This window comes from Leptidea sinapis, chromosome 31, assembly GCF_905404315.1.
Source record: "Leptidea sinapis chromosome 31, ilLepSina1.1, whole genome shotgun sequence".
Lineage (NCBI taxonomy): Eukaryota > Metazoa > Arthropoda > Insecta > Lepidoptera > Pieridae > Leptidea > Leptidea sinapis.
The window spans coordinates 4,085,981-4,105,025 of NC_066295.1; the positions used below are offsets into that span (position 1 = coordinate 4,085,981).

Below are 19,045 nucleotides of genomic sequence, written 5' to 3' on the forward strand. Positions count from 1 at the left end.
ATTGCGTGGTCAGAGATTTTCATCACTTGAAGAAGCTGTGGACGCCTACATAACGGCCATTTTGGAGACCCCAACTTCCGAATGGAATGGTTGCTTCAATGATTGGTTCCATCGTATGGCAAAATGTATCAAATTTCGCGGAGAATACTTCGAAAAGCAATAAATAAATTTTTAAATAGTAATGTTGTGTCATTTCCTTGATTCCCGAAATTTTCAGTGCCGCCCTTGTATTACCCTTTTTGTAGAACAGCACAACTATACTTTTGTGCCATGCTCGAGGATGACGAAATTGAATAGGTTCTAGAGGGTCTTAAGTACAGGGGTACCACCACCTCTCAGAAGCTCAGCTGTAATTCCATCATTACCCGGCGCCTTGTTGTTTTTAAGATGTTTTAGTGCCATAATAATCTCGTGCAGGCTGACGTCTGGGATTTGTTCGGTATAGTGTCGGGTTAATTTGGCTCTTGGATGTTCAGCCTTGTTGGTAAAAGGTGCCCGTGCGGTCGTGTATAACTGTAGAACTTCTCCGATTTCCCTCAAAAGTTTTGGTTTAGACGAAACGACCCTGCCGTCACCGGTCTTCAGCTTCGTCAGTTGGCTCTGCCCAATAGGCAAATCTCGTGCGAATACTTTTGAGCCTTTGTTACGCTCTATGGCCGCTATACGGTGTGTGCAACGCCTGTACTTATGAACGGAGAGAGAGAAGTTTGTGAAATGTGTAGGTATATTAAAGGTTGTTGGTGGAATATTAGATTATGCAAAAAAAAACATTGATCCGTTTTTTTTCCGAAGTGTTAAGGTTTTAAGACTTTAAGACCTAACTAAATCCTCTATCTGAGACATATTTGTATTTTTCTTTTATTCTTATCGTTTAATTTTGACATTAGTTTTAATGCTTAAGTGCGTACACTGTGGGGCACCACATGACTACTTAACAAATGATTGATAACAACGTGCATCAACACTGTATTGTTTTGTTACTTTTTTTTTGCAATATATGCATGGGGCGCACTAATAGTTTTGCAGTTCTAGCTAATCGGAACAATTTGAATTTCGAATGTTATATTTTTTGAAAACTTGCAACCTTCTTAGAAATAAAAAAAATAATTGGCGGGAAATCATTTGTCACTTGTTTTTTATCACATATCAAAGTTCTACGTATGCAACGAAAATGGAATTAAGTCGAAAAGATTTTATAGCGATGATTTTTCATGATTTTAAAAGTTCTCTCTCTCCGCAAGACTTGCGCACCGTGAGGCGATGTTTTGCTGAATTTGAGAGAGGTCGGGTTTCCTTACATGACGAATTTAGTGAAGGGCGGCTTTCAACCGCCGTCAACGAAAATAATGTGGCTACTGTGAAGCGGCTAATTGAAGAAAACCCGTGGATTACCTGTGAGACAGTTCGAGGACTATTGGGGATTGGTATGAGCCAAATTAGGAGAATTTTTCACGAAGAATTAAAATTTCGGAAACTTTGTTGCTGTTGGACTGATGCTCATGAACTGTCAGCAGGAGCGGGCTCGCGTGGAATGATGCTCACAGATGCTAATGAAGTACGACCACGGACATTCTAATGCTGTTTATGACATTGTCACAGGAGACGAAACGTGGATTTATTTTTTTGAACCCGAAAAAAAACAGCAATCTTGTGAATGGGTGTTTGAAAATGAGAACAGGCCAACAAAAGTGAGGCAAGCGAGAAACGTTGGTAAAAAAATGATCGCATTTTTTCTCAGCTCATGTCCCATCTGCACAATTCCAATTGAAGATCAAAAGAGTGTTAATCCCGAGTGGTATTCTACCATTTGTTTACCCAGGCTGTTAAAAAAAAAGTTCGTGAAAGACGACCAATAAGCCGCGTTCTCCGACATCATGACAACACTTCCTCATACGGTCTACAAAACTAAGTAATTTTTAGCTTCCGAAAGAGTACAACTCGTCACTCATCCTGCACATAACCCCGACCTAGCACCCTGTGATTTCTGTATTTTCCCCAAAATCAAAGATTTGATGAGAGGTTTCACTTTTACTAATTCCGAAGAGGCAGTGATAGCGTTTAATCAGCACGTAGAAAACATGAAACCTTCAGATCTGTGGTCCTCCTGTTTTAAAAAATGGTTCGATCCCATGAAAAAATGTTTAAAATGTTAAAGAGAGTATTTTGAAAAGCATTAAACAATTTAAGTGTGACCTACGTATACCTAGTTTTATTGTATGTTTTTGTCCAATGTATCAACAGTACGGGAGCCGTTCTGCGCCACCACCTGTCCCTTGTTTTATAAGTGTTTGTTTATTTCAGAAACTGTCGGACAAACAATCGATCCGCAACGTGACGCGCTACCTCGGCGCTCTCGACGCAATGGAACGAGCAAGTCTCAACAAGATGTCTGACTCAGGTACTAAAGTTTTTTTATAGAATCATTGAGAGCAAAACTTAAAGAAATAAACATGTTGACTTTTGCTTTTCAATATATTCTTAATATAATGTAATGTAAGTACGTGCCTGTGGCACATACGTGAATTTGCTAGTAACTGTCATAACCATAATTAGTAAGTCTTGTGGAGCGTTGCCCTTACAACAAGATCCAAGAATAGTTATTTATGCAACTGTTGTGTAATAAGGGGTATTAAAACACGAATGTGGATAATAGTATCACATGAGTGTTTTAATACCTAATTATTAACAGTTGCATACAAGACTTTATCTACACCCAGAATATGAATGCTCTAAAAGATTCTGGAACAGTAAGCTTACTGCTAACATTAAAACACCAGTCCTAGTAGTAACCTAATATCATTCATTACTGATTATATACAAATAAAGAAAGTATTAATAAAACAATTATTTATTTTAGTAGTAATTTACATTTTGTATAGTGTAATAATTAAAATTCACTCGAATATAATGTTCTTTTGCAGCGTTTAAAATGAATCGCTCACTTTTTGTAAACAAAACAATAAAAATATAGAAGAAAAATGGCGGGGATTCGAATAAACTACTTTTTTTTACGGCGCGCGACGTTCTGGTGGTGTGGAACGCGCGAAAACAAAAATGTTCTTTTTTTGAAATGCATACAGATACCACGCATCGAACAATAAGAATGTGGCTGTATGTTGAAACTCTTTGCACATGAAGGGATAAAAAAAAACATAAGAGTGTTGTTATGAAATTCAGTACAACATTACAACACTCTTTTGGATGATGTAATGGTTATTAGAACATGGGTGTTTTAATGTTGACAATAAGCTAACTGTTTCAGAATCTTTAATAGAGGATTTAAAGCATGAGTGTAGATAAAATGTTCTAAACAAATGTATTTAGAAATTTAAAAGAACAGTTAAAAACGTTTAAGTCGTATAGATAACTATACCATAAATGACTGATACCACAGTTTAAGAATGGAGCGATCGCTTAAATAATAATTATTGTATGATCTTACATTTGTAACCATATTTATTTAAAAAGCGGCTAAGTGTGAGTCGGACTCGCCCATGAAGGGTTCCGTAGCAGCAGCAAGACCGATTTAGAAGTGTCTCTCGCGCTAACTATACAGTTAAGAAAAAAATATATTAGAAACCTCAATATCATTTATCAATATCCATAGACCCTTTCACGTATGCGTTTGATGCAAACAAAAAAAATTGAGTTTCAGTACTAGGTATGCGGAACCCCCAAAATTTGTTGTATTTTTTCTTCTTTTTTGTGTGAAAATGTTAATGCGGTTCACAAAAAAGAAATGTTGAAGTCCTTATTGCGAATAGCAAACAGACACCTAATTTAACATGTAACTTACCACTTTTACAAAATGTATCTGAATAAATGCTTTTATTAATATTATAGAATATAATGACGGTGATGATCTTTTTATTTTATTTTATAGGAAAACAAAACAGTATTAGATAACATAAATAGCTTAAAAAAATATTTATATTAATTACTTTTCTTTAGGAATGGAAGGTGAAAGGACAGTTCCCACAGAAGACACGATCGGCTCTATAGGGAGATCTATGGGATCTTTGCGTGAGTTGGGTTTTATATTTTCTATATATTATAAAACAATAAATAACTTTTTCAACACACTTGCTCGTAATGTGAACCTTAATTCATCGTTCTTAGGACCATAAACCGAACTATAACACACAAATGCATAGTATAATTATCCCTACAAAGTTAAGTTAGTACCTAACTGCAAATTATATGAGAGTAAACAGAGCATTTTACATTTAATCGGGGTATACAGTTTTTTTTAATAACAAAGAGGTCATATGGCGCTGAATATGCATTAACATTTTTGAAATAATGAATGTAGAGAATAATAATGTACACCTTTTGCACAGCGGTGCCTTTTTCTAACGTCTAGCAGTGATGTCGAACCATTATTGTGTTGCGATTTGAAAGGCGCCTTAACGAGTGAATTTTTCGAAGTTCAAAATTGTAGATTTATCAAGAATCCTGGCCTCCATTTTGAAGGGCAGTGTGTATCATTAACCTCCAGGGCATCATCATCAACGGATTGCTCATCTCGTCATATTCTCATTAAAAAACTAATTTTCAATTCCGAGGCATATCTTTTTGTAGCTATGGTAGGTTTTGAAGTTAAAAAATTCTGAACGCTTTATATATTAATGTATAATGAATGTTTACAACTATTACAAAAACGGCTTATATCACCGCTATTTAAAATAACGGTATTTAACTAGGGATCACTTTTCTACAGAAGCAAATACAATTCTTCTTACAAAAAAATGTAATAATACCTTCAATGTAACAAAGAGTATTCTAATATAACTCTGAGTTTACGAACGGAGATATTTCTCTTTCAAGTCCCACGATATTTGCTTATGCTCATTCCTGTACTTCTTACTCAAATCTGCAATGTGTTTCATAGGTGTCAGCACCAGCAATACCCGTACGAAGACAATTACCTTCAAGAAGTTGTTTTTGAGTTTGATATGTTTTTTGTTTTAATTTTTTAATGTATTTGTAGTCTTTATAAATAAATTGTAAATTCGGTATAATAAGGCATTAGGAATTAGTTGTCGGAGAAGTAGTGGTAGTTTGAGACCATTGTACTTTATATTTGATTAGAATTCGTGTACTTTCAGTAGATATTTTTGCCCCAATGGTGTCAGAAATATAACTACTTAATGATATATTAGCGCTATCAAACATCCTTAGATAGCTTATAGATAGAGCCTCTTGCTACTAGACAACCGATGAAAGCAGGCCAGGTTTATTACTTAAGTGTGCATGACAAGCAAAGTCTTACACTCGCGATACGTATGTCAGTTTGTGTTAGTGTGCGTGCATTGCCCAAAATAAAGGATAACTGTAAACCTCCATTTTTCTCGACGTTTTCACAGCTGTCTATCAAGTATAAATGATCTAAGGGAAAATCAATTCTTTTCATTATGACGTGACAAAACTAGAATATGATGCACTTGATGTAAAGCGTCATGTAAGGGCTAGTGACATGAGCTTACACTATTCTACGTCTGTTAGTCCAACAAATGATAGAATGTATTTGTCGATTTTACTTTGTAGACTGCTACTGACTCTATTATATTCGCAATGCTAAACAATTTAGACAACAACATAGTCAACCGAGGTGAGCAGTTGAGGGGCACTAGTTTGTACTGAATGATCATAAGTCAAAAAATAATAATAATAATAAAAAAACATTTATTTGAGGCATTTCATCCATAGAAATAATCAAACATTTATACGTCTAGATAGGCTGTGGCAGCTGTAAAAACGTCGAAAAAAAAATTGAATTTAGAACTACCCTACTTTTATTTTGTGCAATTCATGCACACTATCACAAAGTCATACAAATCGCGAGTGTAAGACGTAGCTTGTCACGCACACTAAACTTATATTCGTGGCCTGTTTTCATCGGTTGTCTAACAGCAAGAGATTCTATGTAGACGTATTAATTGTCTAAGTAAATTACAATACATAATGGAGTTCACATTGATTTTAATTAAATTACAGATAAAATGAAATATATGTCATAATTACAATAAAAAAGAAATTAATTTTAAATATTATTATTTCTTAATATTGTCCGATACAATTCATTAATATTAAATTTAATTTCAATACATCATTAAAAATATTATGTTAAATATATCAATAAGTTGTAACAGGTCATACACACATAGTGACCCATGTACCAGTGGGAGGCTCCTTTTCACAGGAAGCCGGCTAGATAATTGCTACTAGAACGGCGCCTATTTCTGCTGTGAAGCAGTAATGTGTAAACATTACTGTGTTTTGGCCTGAATGTAGCTAGTGAAATTACTAGGCAAATGAGACTGAACATCTTATGTCTCAGGGTGACGAGCCCAATTGTAGTGCCGCTCAGAATTTTTGGGCTTTTCAAGAATCCGGAGCGGCACTGCATTGTAATGGGCAGGGTGCATTAATTAATATCAACTGAACGTTCTGCTCGTCTCGTCCCGTATTTACATAAAAAAAACATGTCTCGTGACATATGTCAGTCCCATACATTTATAAATCGTTCCAATAATCGTTTTCACGAGACGTATGCCACTTGTCTAGGACCCCTGGCTACTCTTCTAAATGTCTGAGTTACCAATATGTTATCTGTAAGGTCTAACTCAGTCTGCATTGATATTTTGCGACAGAAGTAGGTGGCAAGGCAGTACTGCCCCAGACGAACACTGCCCATACAGCTAGTTCTACTTTCACTTATTAAAAAACTGTTAGAGCTGTCTGGATACATTGACAGAATGAATGTCGCTGAATACTATTAAAAACGAATCATTCATTCAAACTAAATTATCTATTTTAATAATAAAACATTTAATCATTAATTATTGTTTATTGTGTTCACTTATAATAAGTTTCATTTTAGCTCAACCGATTGCCCGGAGCACGCAGGTAGTGATCAATGAAACCGTTGAAGAGGAGGTGGAAATTGATGAAACTTCACCCACTGAAGCTACCAATGAACAAGTTCCTGCACCAATAGGTATGACCCATTCATTATCTAGAGATTATATCTATCTTTCTATCTATATATTGCTCGTCCCTTATTATCATAAAAAAAAGAGACAATGGGCGTAATAGTTAGTCAAAAAGAGGCAAATGCTAGAGATTCGTACTAGGGTGTGCTATTTTTCTCAATATATAATGTAAAGTTGTAGAATCACACTTTTCTCTCGATGAAATAGAAATATATTTATTTCACCTCTCCAGCACGAAAAGGGCGCTATTGCTACCTGAATACTCGCAGCAAAAAGCGTTTTTGAATGACGCAAAGTGATATAAATTTGGAACCCTACGTGACCATACATCCGGGAATTACTCCGCGTTAAAAAAATAAACAATGCGATCCGGTGCGTTCCGAATCTCATTTCAGCCTAGCGTATTATCTCATTGTCACAAAAATTTATTATCTTAATTGTTTCTCTTACTATAAACCTATAACACTTTTCTCGCTAGTCGAGGTGAAAAGTTGTATGTTTCACATGAGAGCAAATTTTTTTTGTCTCGTGCCTTTAAATCACTCACTACCTCAGTAGTCTATAATAGTATCTATGATACCACAAAGTGTCGTTTGCGGTATCATTTCCAAAGCATTACGACTTGATGGACTTAAACTCCGCTATCTCGAGGATACCCGGTTTAACCGACTTCAAAAAGGAGATTCTCAATTCGTCTGTATTTTATATTTTTTTATGTTTGTTACCACAGATCTTTCGACTGGGTGAATCGATTTTGATAATTTTTTTTAATTGAGAGCTGGTACTTCCCGTTTTGTCCCATTATAATTTAGTCCAGATCTGACAATGGCATCCATGAGAAAACCGTTAAAGTCTTATGCAGGCTGTGGATCTAGCTAATTGTAACTGAGCGTTGGAATATGAATAGATCTAGTACTCTAGGAAAAAATTTATGAATGGGTATTCAATAGAAGTTTTAACTTTAAAGAAAACTTTACTAATTATATAAATATAATTTAGCTATATTAATATAGGTTTATTACGAGGTAGGCCTAATTGCCTATATAATATGCACGCCTATGGTCTTATGTTTGCTACTCGTATAAGTACAAAAGGACGAATAACTCAATACTAACCTAACCTAACCTAACCGATTTCGATGATTCTTTTTTTATTGGAAAGAATATACTTCAAAGGTACTTTGGTGAGAGTTTGTTTAGTTTCTAATTATGGGATTCATGACAAAATAACGGAACTCTTCAATCCTTAGTAGCAAATTGACGATACTCCGCCGATTCTTTTTAATGCTAACTGGATATTTGTGTCACCTATCGTAACGTCGTTATGGTCAAGTAATTGTTGTTGTCGAGTATGATGATCAATGGAACTCCTTATCCGTGGCAGAATTTCTAACTGTCCGTAATCAAATTGCAATACGCTTACGTTTATTGCTGCATTCCTAAGCTTAGTATATACAAATATTTAGACATATTATTAGTTAGTGTAGATACTTCAGATTCACTAAAAATAAAAACAAACGACTTCAAGAAAAAACCTATTACAAAAAACATAATTGCATATTTTTATACAATCTAATTGATCGAATTAATTTATCTAATTCTAGTTACAAATACTGCTATTTTTGGAATCTGTGTCCTCCCGCCGCGGCCCTGCTCTCGCCTCTAGTCTTGTCACGTTGCCCGTGCAATATAAATACATCTCACCTACGACTATGTATATGCCTTCCTAGTCTTGCCATAAATACAGAAACATACAAAAATAAATTTTGTATTGCAAATAACATTTATTACTTTTACAGTGTGTTAGTTTAATACATAAATATAAAACAATTTAAAATATTAAAAGGTTATTCGAAGTGATCTCCATGATCTGCAATACGGTCCTTTAAACGTTGAGGTTGAGATCAATAAAAGCACGCAATCTTTTCATCGTAAAATTCCTCACTGCCAATCGTACAGATTGTTTTAGGGACTCCAAATTATCATGGCGTTTAGATCAAGCCGTACTCTCTAAAACTTACCATAAATCATAATCCAGCGGATTAAGATCGGGTCTAGATGACGGCCAGTCTTCAGCTATGATGAAGTCCGAAACGTTTGGAGAGTTTTAAAAATTGCATTTGGCTCCTACTTTGTGTAATGCAATCACAGGGATTCGGTTCTCTTTATCACCCCACTCCATTTTAATATCGCAAAATATTGTACAATGAATTTGGGCCAAAATCAGAAAACTCAATGAACAATCATATAAAAATAACAGATTTCAAATTCAAATGTAATATTTTGTTTATTTTTAATTGTAACAGTATTTATGGCCAGAATAAGTAGTTACAAACCTCCCATGGCTAACACCGACTAAAAAAAATAAAAAATTTAGTGCATTATTATATCTATTGTTTTGGAATAGCTTTTTTTTCGGTTTTAATTATGTTAATTTTTTTTATGTGCTGTAATTTTCGGAATATTTAACATCTGATCATAATAAATAATTTTAATCTATAGGTACTCGAGAGCAGACCTCGGATGCGACAAGACAATCACCAGAAGCTGAAATTAACAAAGATATATCAAAGAGCGACTCTGAAGATAGTAGCGGGCAGTCCCCGGTTAAGAAGCCTAAAGTCGGCAAAGGTACGTCAATGAGAGAAACTATTTGAAATCGATAAGAGTTTTATGTTTGTGATTAAGTTACTTCATGGATAAGTGATACTTGCAGTCAAGTAGAATTAATTTTCTTGAATCGTTTAAATGTGTTGATACAATTATCGTAATCTTTTAGACCTCTGTTGCACAGAAGTCATGTGTCAGGTTATGGATTGTAACGTTCGCGTTAGTATTATTGTGTGGTTTTCTTTTGGGTAAAAGTGTCCTCGGTTTGTCCCAATTTTCTACATCTTTTGCAAGTAGGTATGTGCTTTGAAGTTTAGTTAATCATTCACTGTCCTTTTTATGTTCAAACTTGGATTTTATCTTTTTATTACAATCTTGGCTAAGGCTAATAAGCAATTAAATTTTAAATTAATTAAATATGTAGAGCAAACTGAAAAAGTGTCTCATGATCACTCTTCTCAGTGTCTCAAATATTTGTTCATATGTTTTTTTACACAAAGTATATGTCACTTTGACTGTTCTGTTAAAATGTTTAATTCTTAGGTTTAGTAGTTCATGAGCTGGATAGCTTCGGCGTTTTTAGCGTTATAAGTTTGACTACCTATATTATATGAATGAAATTTTTTAAAATTTATTCAGCACTGTTTTAAACTTTCAGCTAAAAAGAAACTTTCGCTGGCCAAAAGTAAGACGGCAGTGAAAAACGGAACGAAGAAAACAAGAGGACGGAAGAAAAACGAGAAATCAAATGATGCAAACTCAGAAAAGAGGAACAAGCGAACACGGGCCGATCAATCTCTGGATGAATCTAATACAGGTATACTACTATATATATATGAAACTTCTGTCTGTTATTATATGGAGACTTGAGAGTTAATTTATTTTATTTATTTATTTAATTCAGAGAGATCTCCATATATATTAGTAAATGTATTAGTAATAATATTTCTTATGTTACTATGTTAGTATCATTATTCAAATATATTTGTAAACTGCGGGCGAGCATATTACTTTTTATTTGCGAGATATAACCAAGGACAATTATTGAATTGTGTTTTGGAGTTCGAAATATCATAACTTCACTCTTTGATGAGTTATATTTTAAGCCGTACGCCGCTGCATGTGTCTCTCAAATGCATATAAGCTTCGTAAGTCCTCCGATTGAGGGACTAAGCAGCACCATATCATCTGCAAAACTAAGATTAGGTATTACAACAAGTTTCATCTATGTGGCATCCAACGTGTGTGCTACTCAGTTCTTCAATCAAGTTTTTCACACCGAGATTGAAGAGTAACGGAGACGTTAGACAGGCATCTAACACATATTCTAATCGATATTCTTCTGAAAGAGCATCCATCCACCTACGCTGATTTTTTTGATTTGTTTACCAATAGTTTATTAGGACAGTGAACTGTTCTGGCAGTCCTGCACTTCTCATCCGTACGTCGTCCCATAGTACTGAGACAGTCATACGCAGGAGATTTTCCACGTTGCATTTTTTAAATAATAATTCAATTGGCCGATGTTTTTATGTTTTCATGCTTATTCAATACCTCAGCATCGCTCACCTTGTACAGATCGGCATGTAGACCGTATACAAAAATGGTTTTTGCAATTATTAGCAATTTCATTATGTTCATATGCATCACCTATATATACAGGGAAGGTCGGTTTAACATTGAGGCTCTTTGTATTATTCCAAATCTTTTTGAAGTCTTTGGTAGCCTAATTAGAAATTTTGGTCAATTTTTATCTGATCCTGCCTACCCTGATACCATTTTATTTTGGACTTTTTGAACTTTTAGAAATTTTTGATATCCTCATACAACCCACATTTGCTATTTTAATCGCGCCTCTTTGTGAGGCCACTTATATATGTAAGGTCCATAGATCCTTGAAACCTAATATACTCTTTTTAGGAATCAGTTCCGGTGAATGTTTGGAAACAGAGAAGGCTTCAAATCGGTCGTCGAGGAGTTCGGCAAACACTTCTACCAGCGATAACATGGACAAGTCTGCTGACGAGACAGAACTACACACCATTGTATACGACAGCGATATTGTAAGTACATAATATTATTACAATTTTACTGGTCTTTTTTATTCTTTGAAAGCTTTTTTTAATGATTATGAGTCGTAATTTATCACCAAACAACTCAAGACCTGTAAGCCGTGTTCCGCGATACGTCCCGGATTTCATCCCACTGCGTCAGAATTGGGAGCATACTTCCATCTCAAAGGCCGGCAACCCATCTCATGAGCCACCAGTGGGATGCTCCTTTGCACAGGAAGCCGGCTATCTAGCCGGCATTTGTGGTACCAATAATCTTATTGGTACCACAAATGCGCCTATTTCTACCGTGAAGTAGTAATGTATAAACATTACTGTGTTTCGGTCTGAAGGGCGCCGTAGCTAGTGAAATTACTGGGCAAATGAGACTTAACATCTTATGTCTCAAAGTGACGAGTGCAATTGTGGTGCCATTCAGAATTTTCGAGTTTTTCAAGAATCCTGAGTGGCACTGCATTGTAATGGGTAGGGTGTAACAATTACCATCAGCTGAACGTGCTGCTCGTGTCGTCCCTTATTTTCTGTAGATAATGATAAAAAAGAACCTTGTGTCTAGTGTCTGTCTCTGTGTCAATGGGCGCCTGCCTCAACACTCCCCATCACGTCAGCCTCTTGCCCGTTTGCCCCCTCTAAATAAAAAACAATAGCACAAAACTAAACAAAACAGTACAAGTACTCTGCAGTTTAACGACACAAATTGTGGTTGCAGTGCTGCTGTTAAAGGCTATAATTGTCTATTTCAGAGACAGTCTCTCCTCGTGGATTCTGAAGACGAGAGCAGCAGACGCGTGTCTCGCACCAACGTCACCGTGCCGGAGACACCGGACGGGAGCGAGGAGTGAGTTGCTGGATTGTGGATTAATATTGATTACGTGTTCAGTGGGAGTGTTGTAAACTAGCGTATGGGTCACCTGCTGGTATTTGATAGTGTTGTGTCGCCAGAGGAATCACAGGAGCTTTCGCTTTTTATATTGCCCCAAGGAGCCACGGAAGGTCTGTGTCTTCTTTAGTGGAAATTATGAACAGTAATACATAATATATCAAGTACTGTAATGGCTCTGTTCGTAGTCGATATAAGATTAGAATTTTAAATTGATGTAGATTCAGTATTTTTTGTCATTCATCAACAAAAATCCTAGGGGACGCCTTTTTGTTAGGGGAACACCCACGTTCCATTTAAAAATATGCCTGATCTAGTTTTTATATCAACATCTGTATTGAAAGCTATTTTAGCTATCGTAAATCAATGTGGTCGTTGCCTGTTATAATTTATCTGTAGGGCTTATGACTAGTGTTAATACTTACTTTAGCATGCAAGTCTACTAGGCCATATAATTGTTATGGGTAATAAATTACCTTATGTGCCCCGGTTCCGAAATAATGTGAAATTGAATGTTTTATATCTATAAAAGCTAAATAACTCGAACCACTGTCGTTGATAAATACGGAGATGAATTTTGTTTACTGCATCTTTTCATGAACGTATCAGACAAAAATATTGTGTTAAAAAATATGGGACTATGCCTAATACACCGCCAAACCAATATGAGACTATGTCTACAAGAACGACTAATGCTAATAAAGATCTAAATATTTTTTGGTGCGCCATGTCACCAATAGGGTTTATATACGTAAACATTTTATACGCGGTTTGTAACCGCGTTTAAAGCGTTGGTCTCGTCAACTTAACGCACAGCACTGCAGCACGCGGATCGTATGTTTTGCCCGTATATAATTTATACGTCTAGATAGAGCCTCTTGCTGCTACACAACCGATGAAAACAGGCCAGGTTTATTACTTTAGTGTGCGTGACAAGCTACGTCTCACACGCGCGATTTGTATATCACTTTGTATTAGTGTCCGTGCATTGCTCAAAATAGAGCCTAATTGTCAACCTCAATTTTTTTTCGACGTTTTCATAGCTGTTATAGTCTATCTAGTCATCAAATAATTTCGGCACTTTATGCGCTTCGCAGATGTGGTTTGATTAGGAAGCCGCGGCACAGTAGATCTAGGGTGGTTTTTATATTTATTTATTTTGGACAAAAATACTTTCCTACATGTGTTTTGTCATGGTTTTCGTGAGTGTTGAAACCAATACCAGCTAGTGCTGCCAAAATGAAGTTCAAGTGGCGATGTCGTTTTCATGGTTTTTGAGGATGTTGAAACTGATAGTGCTGTCAAAATGTAAATCCAAATTGGATCTGCATGAAATTATCAACTTTTTTATCATAGGCGTTGTTTTCATGATTCTCGAGGGTGTTGAAGCCGATAATACTGGACTTAAAAGAAACGACATCTCAAAAATGATACCCATATTGATTTTATGAAAATGTCACATCCGCCATCTTGGATTTAAAAAAAAATTAAATTATTATCAAACCTTTTTTTAAAACTATTTTTCAATAATTCTCACTAAATTCAATTATTTTTAAGTATTTATATATCGCGTGCGCCAGTCGTGAGCATGTCGGTGACGCGATCCCATAAGATTTACCCTACCAAAAAGTGCATAACGCTTCCTGACGCGTCTGCCTCAACAGAAAAACATGTGAAATACTAAAACAGAAAACGAAAACCACCCAAATGTCCCATGCGGTTAATGCGCCGATGCCACCGTCAATAAATAATTATGTAGGGAAATGATACGGTATTGATACATTCTAGAATACCTGGTACGCTCAAAGCACCGTCATGGTATGAAACGGTGACTACACCGTGCCCACTGAGACAGACTCCATTACATATTAAACAACAATTCTTACTTAGCTAGGAAAATATTCAAATTATAAACAGAAATGTGCTGTTCGACTTTATTAGAACGTTAAGAAGGAATGATAATATCTGACTTATTTTGTATTGCAGGTCTGATTCGTAGCTCATTAGAACACCGACGATATTTATTATAAGAAGATTTACAATAAAGTTTATTTTATTAATGCTAGTTTTATTTTATTACCTATTACTTGTCAGGTAAATTAAACGATATTGTTCATCAAAAAGAAATTCAATATGGCGGTGTTACTTAACTGTTTACTCAACAATTTGTTATGTTTTAAAGGGATAACCCTCATTTCTGGGATTAATTACACAAATAAAATTTTAAAACAAAATTTTTGTACGATGCGGGACTCTCAGGTTGTGGTTTCACAGTTGAACAAAGCATACTACATTTTATTAACGATTTGTCACTCGAACGGTTGGCTCAGTTGGGAAGAGCGCTCGCACGGAACGCGAGAGGTTGCGGATTCGAGTCCCGCATCGTTCATAAAATTTTGTTTTCAAACTTTATTTGTGTTTCTCCTCCTCGCGTCGGTTTCCTCAGTGCTGAGGGTCGTGATCATCTCGACAGAGTACTTTTTTGCGTATTATTTGTCGCCATCTGCCCCTGTTGGAATCAGAGTGTAAAGCGTCGTGGACAGAGGTTTCAAGGGCAGTGCGGATCTGATCGGTCCATCGCATGGGGCTCCTTCCTCTTGGTCTTCTTCCCTCCACCTTCCCTGTTACCAAAGTTTTCTTGTTACATCTACCGCCACTTCGGAAAGGGTTGAGCTTCAATGAGATGAAGTGCGAAGAAACACTCTTTTAAATCAACATTTACAGCTTCATCTTTTTACAAATAATTAAACTTACAATATATATAAAGCGATGCTACATAAAAATACTTAAACGTTAAATACTGTACTCCTAACACCAGTCAAAAATAAGTAAATGAAATAAAATTAACACGCAAAAACAAGATTTATTGAGAACAGTAGATTTGATGATTCTACTGTTCTCAATAACTCTTTCTACATACACCGTTAATGAATAAATAAAGGTATTTTACGAGCATTAATATATTATATGGTCTGGCATTACTTATGTGCTTGAGCCCTAGGTTTTTTTTACTTTCCAACACTTGGGACACTTTTCCGTTATTTATATTCTTCTTGTATTATATTTATTTTGAGTTGATTACCAATGCTCTAAATAAATAAAACTAACTAAAGTATTTAATCCCACTAGTCAGAAAAATAACAAAATGTCTAAATAAAATTCATTTTAAAGTTGGACTTTTATTATTTATCTTATTACAAATTATAGAAGAGACTTAAAAGCCCCGGATTGATCCATTAGTTTTCTCTTTGTTATTGTTGCGTCTGGTGTTTATGGCCTGGGTACCAATAGTGAGGTTTGTCGTGCGAATTCTGCCAATTTTTATGTGAGTTCCACCATCTGTCGTTATTCAAATTGTTTTCTTTGTTAGAATCGTTCACGTCCCATCTGAAATCAATTAGTGAAGTTATTAAAATTAATTGTAAGATACATTAAGTAAAGTGCTGTATGTCGATAGACAAGAACATTTTTAATGTCCTGAACTTATTATTATATTTTTTGCAACGAGATTTAAGCTGTGTGTATTTTCATCACGTTTATCTTTTTCTTATTTGGAAGTATAAAATAATCGCCATTTTGCGTCCAGACGTCTAAACCGTTATTAATCTACACATCTTTTTGGGGCTTATATGGGCTGCTTTGGCCTAAATGCAGATGATGGTGACGATCTAGGAGTAACCCTACTGTTACTGAGGCGTGGTCAAGCTCGAAAGAGAAAATCTAAATGTATGCTCTTGGAAATATATTTTACTCTGCTCTTCGTTACTGCAACAAAACTGCAAAATGCAGGAATCGAACACCTTTCGGGTTCAGTCCGAGAGGTCGCGGGTTCAAGTCCCGCTTCGCTCATAAATGTTGGTTACAAATTTAATTTAAATTAATTCCAGAAGTGAGGAGTATTAATTTATAAAAATAACAAATTGTTTAAAACTAAAAGAAATATACAAAATTTAAGGGTGGCTACTGGTTTAAAAAAATACTAGCAGACGGCAAGAAATAGGTTAGTGGTTGCCAATTTGAGATCACGCCGAATTTTGTTTGTCTTACTATTTTGTCTGTCTGACTATTCAATAACGAAAACTCCCAACTCACAACAAATCACGATTCCATGAAATAAATACATTGCGATGGTTGTCTCCATGGTACATTCGCCCAGGGTGAGCGAAGTATGGTGTTCTGATGGCTTGAGGCGAAGTTTGTTTGTAGTTTGGACGAGCGCAATGATCTCGTCGTATTTTCCGGTCGTTTGTGTGCTCAAATTTTATGAGCAGCATATGCCGGACCCACGTGGTTGCAACGTGATCACATCAGATATATGTCACCTATGGCATCATGAAAATGTGATGTATTGACAGGAGCATCCGGAAGCGTCCTGTTACACCTAACACAGCAGCTTTGGTTGCAAAATGGGAGCGATTTCCACAAGAACATATTGAAAGGATCATAATATTATTTTATTATGTAGCCAGCCGCGTCGTAGTCAAGTATTGATTAGGGCTCATGGCCCAAGCACATTTCAAACGGTCCCTAAAGACTTACATTTTATTGATGTTTTTAAAGCCTAGTTTTTTGCCAACAATGTGCATATTTTTTTAATTAGGACAAATACAAAATGAGGATTTTATTAATTGTAGTAATTAAAAAAAATTCAAGGATAGAATACCATAAACTTTATTTCAAAAGTAATAATTGTACCTAGTTTAAACAATAGAAAGGATCAAGATCTTCTCGCTTTGAGCAGTGTAGTATATGAAATGACATCATTATGTACCATTCATACATGGTTCTCTTGGTTCTCTCTAAATGTTACTTATAATTTTACTAAGAATAATATTCAATCCAAAGCACCAAAACTTATATCTTTATTACTTTGATGACGCAACCGGTGTGTTACCTATAGACTAGATAATTACTGAACTACATTCTGAAGTTGACATATAAGCGTCTATTAACCTATCATTAAATGTTATCACTACATAAATACCGTTTTATCAAACTCGTTTATAGGCTGTAAAAGCTTAGAACTACATCCTATTGCTGAAATAAAAAATAGGAACTGGTCTATCCATTTAACATAATGATCAGATCTTGGTATCTAAACATACCCGTATACACACATCCGTAAAACATTGGGTACTTATGTTTATCTATCGATTAATTCTAGATCGCTTCTAAAAAGAAAACTGCTTCATTAAGATTGGCGATGATCAACATTTAGAAAACATTTTTAAATATGGAGTGTTTTTGAGTTGAGTCAAAATGTTTTGAAATTGCAATCTCTTAAAATTTAAACCACTAATTACAGTTTCATAATTTTACAATCTATGCGTTATGCTCGTGAACGGGTGCTACTTCTGGTGGCTGGATGATCCTCTTACCGGGAACTCTGTTTCATTTTTTTTAAATTTTTATAATCGCTTACAAAATGGTCGCCAAATACCTTTATTTATTTATGGTTTGTGTGGATTGGTGCATTAACATAATTCTTGTATTTTTACTTCTATAAATAATATTAATTTATGTTTTTTTTACTTATACTCGTGTTATTGCATTTTTTAGTATTTGACATTTGAGTATTTTTTGTTGCATCATTTTGCATACCTACATTGAAATCATTTGTAAAACGATGAAGCTGGCAAGGCAATGAGTTTCTTGCTACTTCTTCTCATTAAAGTTTAACTTTTACATTCAACAGTGTCATTTTCTTGACCTACATGAAAAAGTGATTTGCTTTGCCAATCTATGCAAAGTGATACAACAAAATTATTTAAAAAAGTTACTAAAATATTTAAGAGTTATTAAGTACAGTGGATGTATCAATTCCCGTACTGTAAATAAATAAAAGTATTAAGCGAACATTTTATAAAGATGCACGAAATCTTTTGATGGAATGTCAGTGTCTTTTTACCTGTTTGCGTTGTTATTTGGCAAGTGAGGTGTGGTGTCGCTGTCGTCACTGAACTTGTTCTTGAACAACTGGTGGCGGGCCATCACCAGCTGGGCGCCTTTCTCCGCCACCATGATGACGGGAGCCGCTGTGTTAGCGGAGGGCACCGTCGGTATTACTGACGCGTCGATCACGCGGAGACCTGAATATACAACTTACAAATTAAACCTTCTCCTGACGCTTACGCTGAGAATTGTAGAGCGTAGATTAGTCTAGACTTTACTTAGGTAAAACTAAGCTGAGTGTAAGCTATAGGTAATCTTTATTAAGTTTTATAGTCGGTTGACAGCTGAAATTATTGTGAGCTTAAGTTAAGACAGCCCAATGCAAAAAAACAAGTTCGCATTTTATCATACTTAGTTAAGTATTTCTTTAGTAAAATCTGAGCAAAGTCTAAGTACGCTCTATAGATTCTCCAGTAGTCTTTGCAGCATTGACACTAGCAAGTTCTGTTCGTGTTCGTCACAGAAATAGCCTTAGAGCGACGCTGTGTGTAGCTGCTTTAGAGCTGGCACTCAGACTACTACTAGTCTATTAGGCAG

General features: G+C 35.5%; 2 protein-coding genes across 4 annotated transcripts in view; one reads left to right on the forward strand and one right to left on the reverse strand.

Annotated features, from left to right (window-relative positions):
- LOC126973988 (condensin complex subunit 3) overlaps positions 1-14,616 on the forward strand; it is a 69,378-nt gene extending 54,762 nt beyond the window's left edge. Inside the window, exons 20-28 of one of the 3 annotated variants that reach the window (XM_050821335.1) lie at positions 2,302-2,398; positions 3,952-4,023; positions 4,892-4,948; positions 6,884-7,000; positions 9,497-9,625; positions 10,263-10,421; positions 11,525-11,667; positions 12,420-12,514; positions 14,543-14,616. In XM_050821335.1, the coding sequence (XP_050677292.1) occupies positions 2,302-2,398; positions 3,952-4,023; positions 4,892-4,948; positions 6,884-7,000; positions 9,497-9,625; positions 10,263-10,421; positions 11,525-11,667; positions 12,420-12,514; positions 14,543-14,555 (882 nt within the window). In that variant the 3' untranslated portion in view covers positions 14,556-14,616. The remainder of the gene's footprint in view (positions 1-2,301; positions 2,399-3,951; positions 4,024-4,891; positions 4,949-6,883; positions 7,001-9,496; positions 9,626-10,262; positions 10,422-11,524; positions 11,668-12,419; positions 12,515-14,542) is intronic. The other 2 variants (XM_050821336.1, XM_050821337.1) reach the window with 2 other exon arrangements.
- Positions 14,617-15,719: 1,103 nt separating this feature from the next.
- The window catches only part of LOC126973990 (glucose dehydrogenase [FAD, quinone]-like), a 39,821-nt gene continuing 36,495 nt past the window's right edge, over positions 15,720-19,045 (reverse strand). Inside the window, exons 12-13 of the mRNA XM_050821338.1 lie at positions 18,465-18,645; positions 15,720-15,943 (exon numbers count right to left, since the gene is read on the reverse strand). Coding sequence (XP_050677295.1) covers positions 15,808-15,943; positions 18,465-18,645 — 317 coding nt within the window. The 3' untranslated portion in view covers positions 15,720-15,807. The remainder of the gene's footprint in view (positions 15,944-18,464; positions 18,646-19,045) is intronic.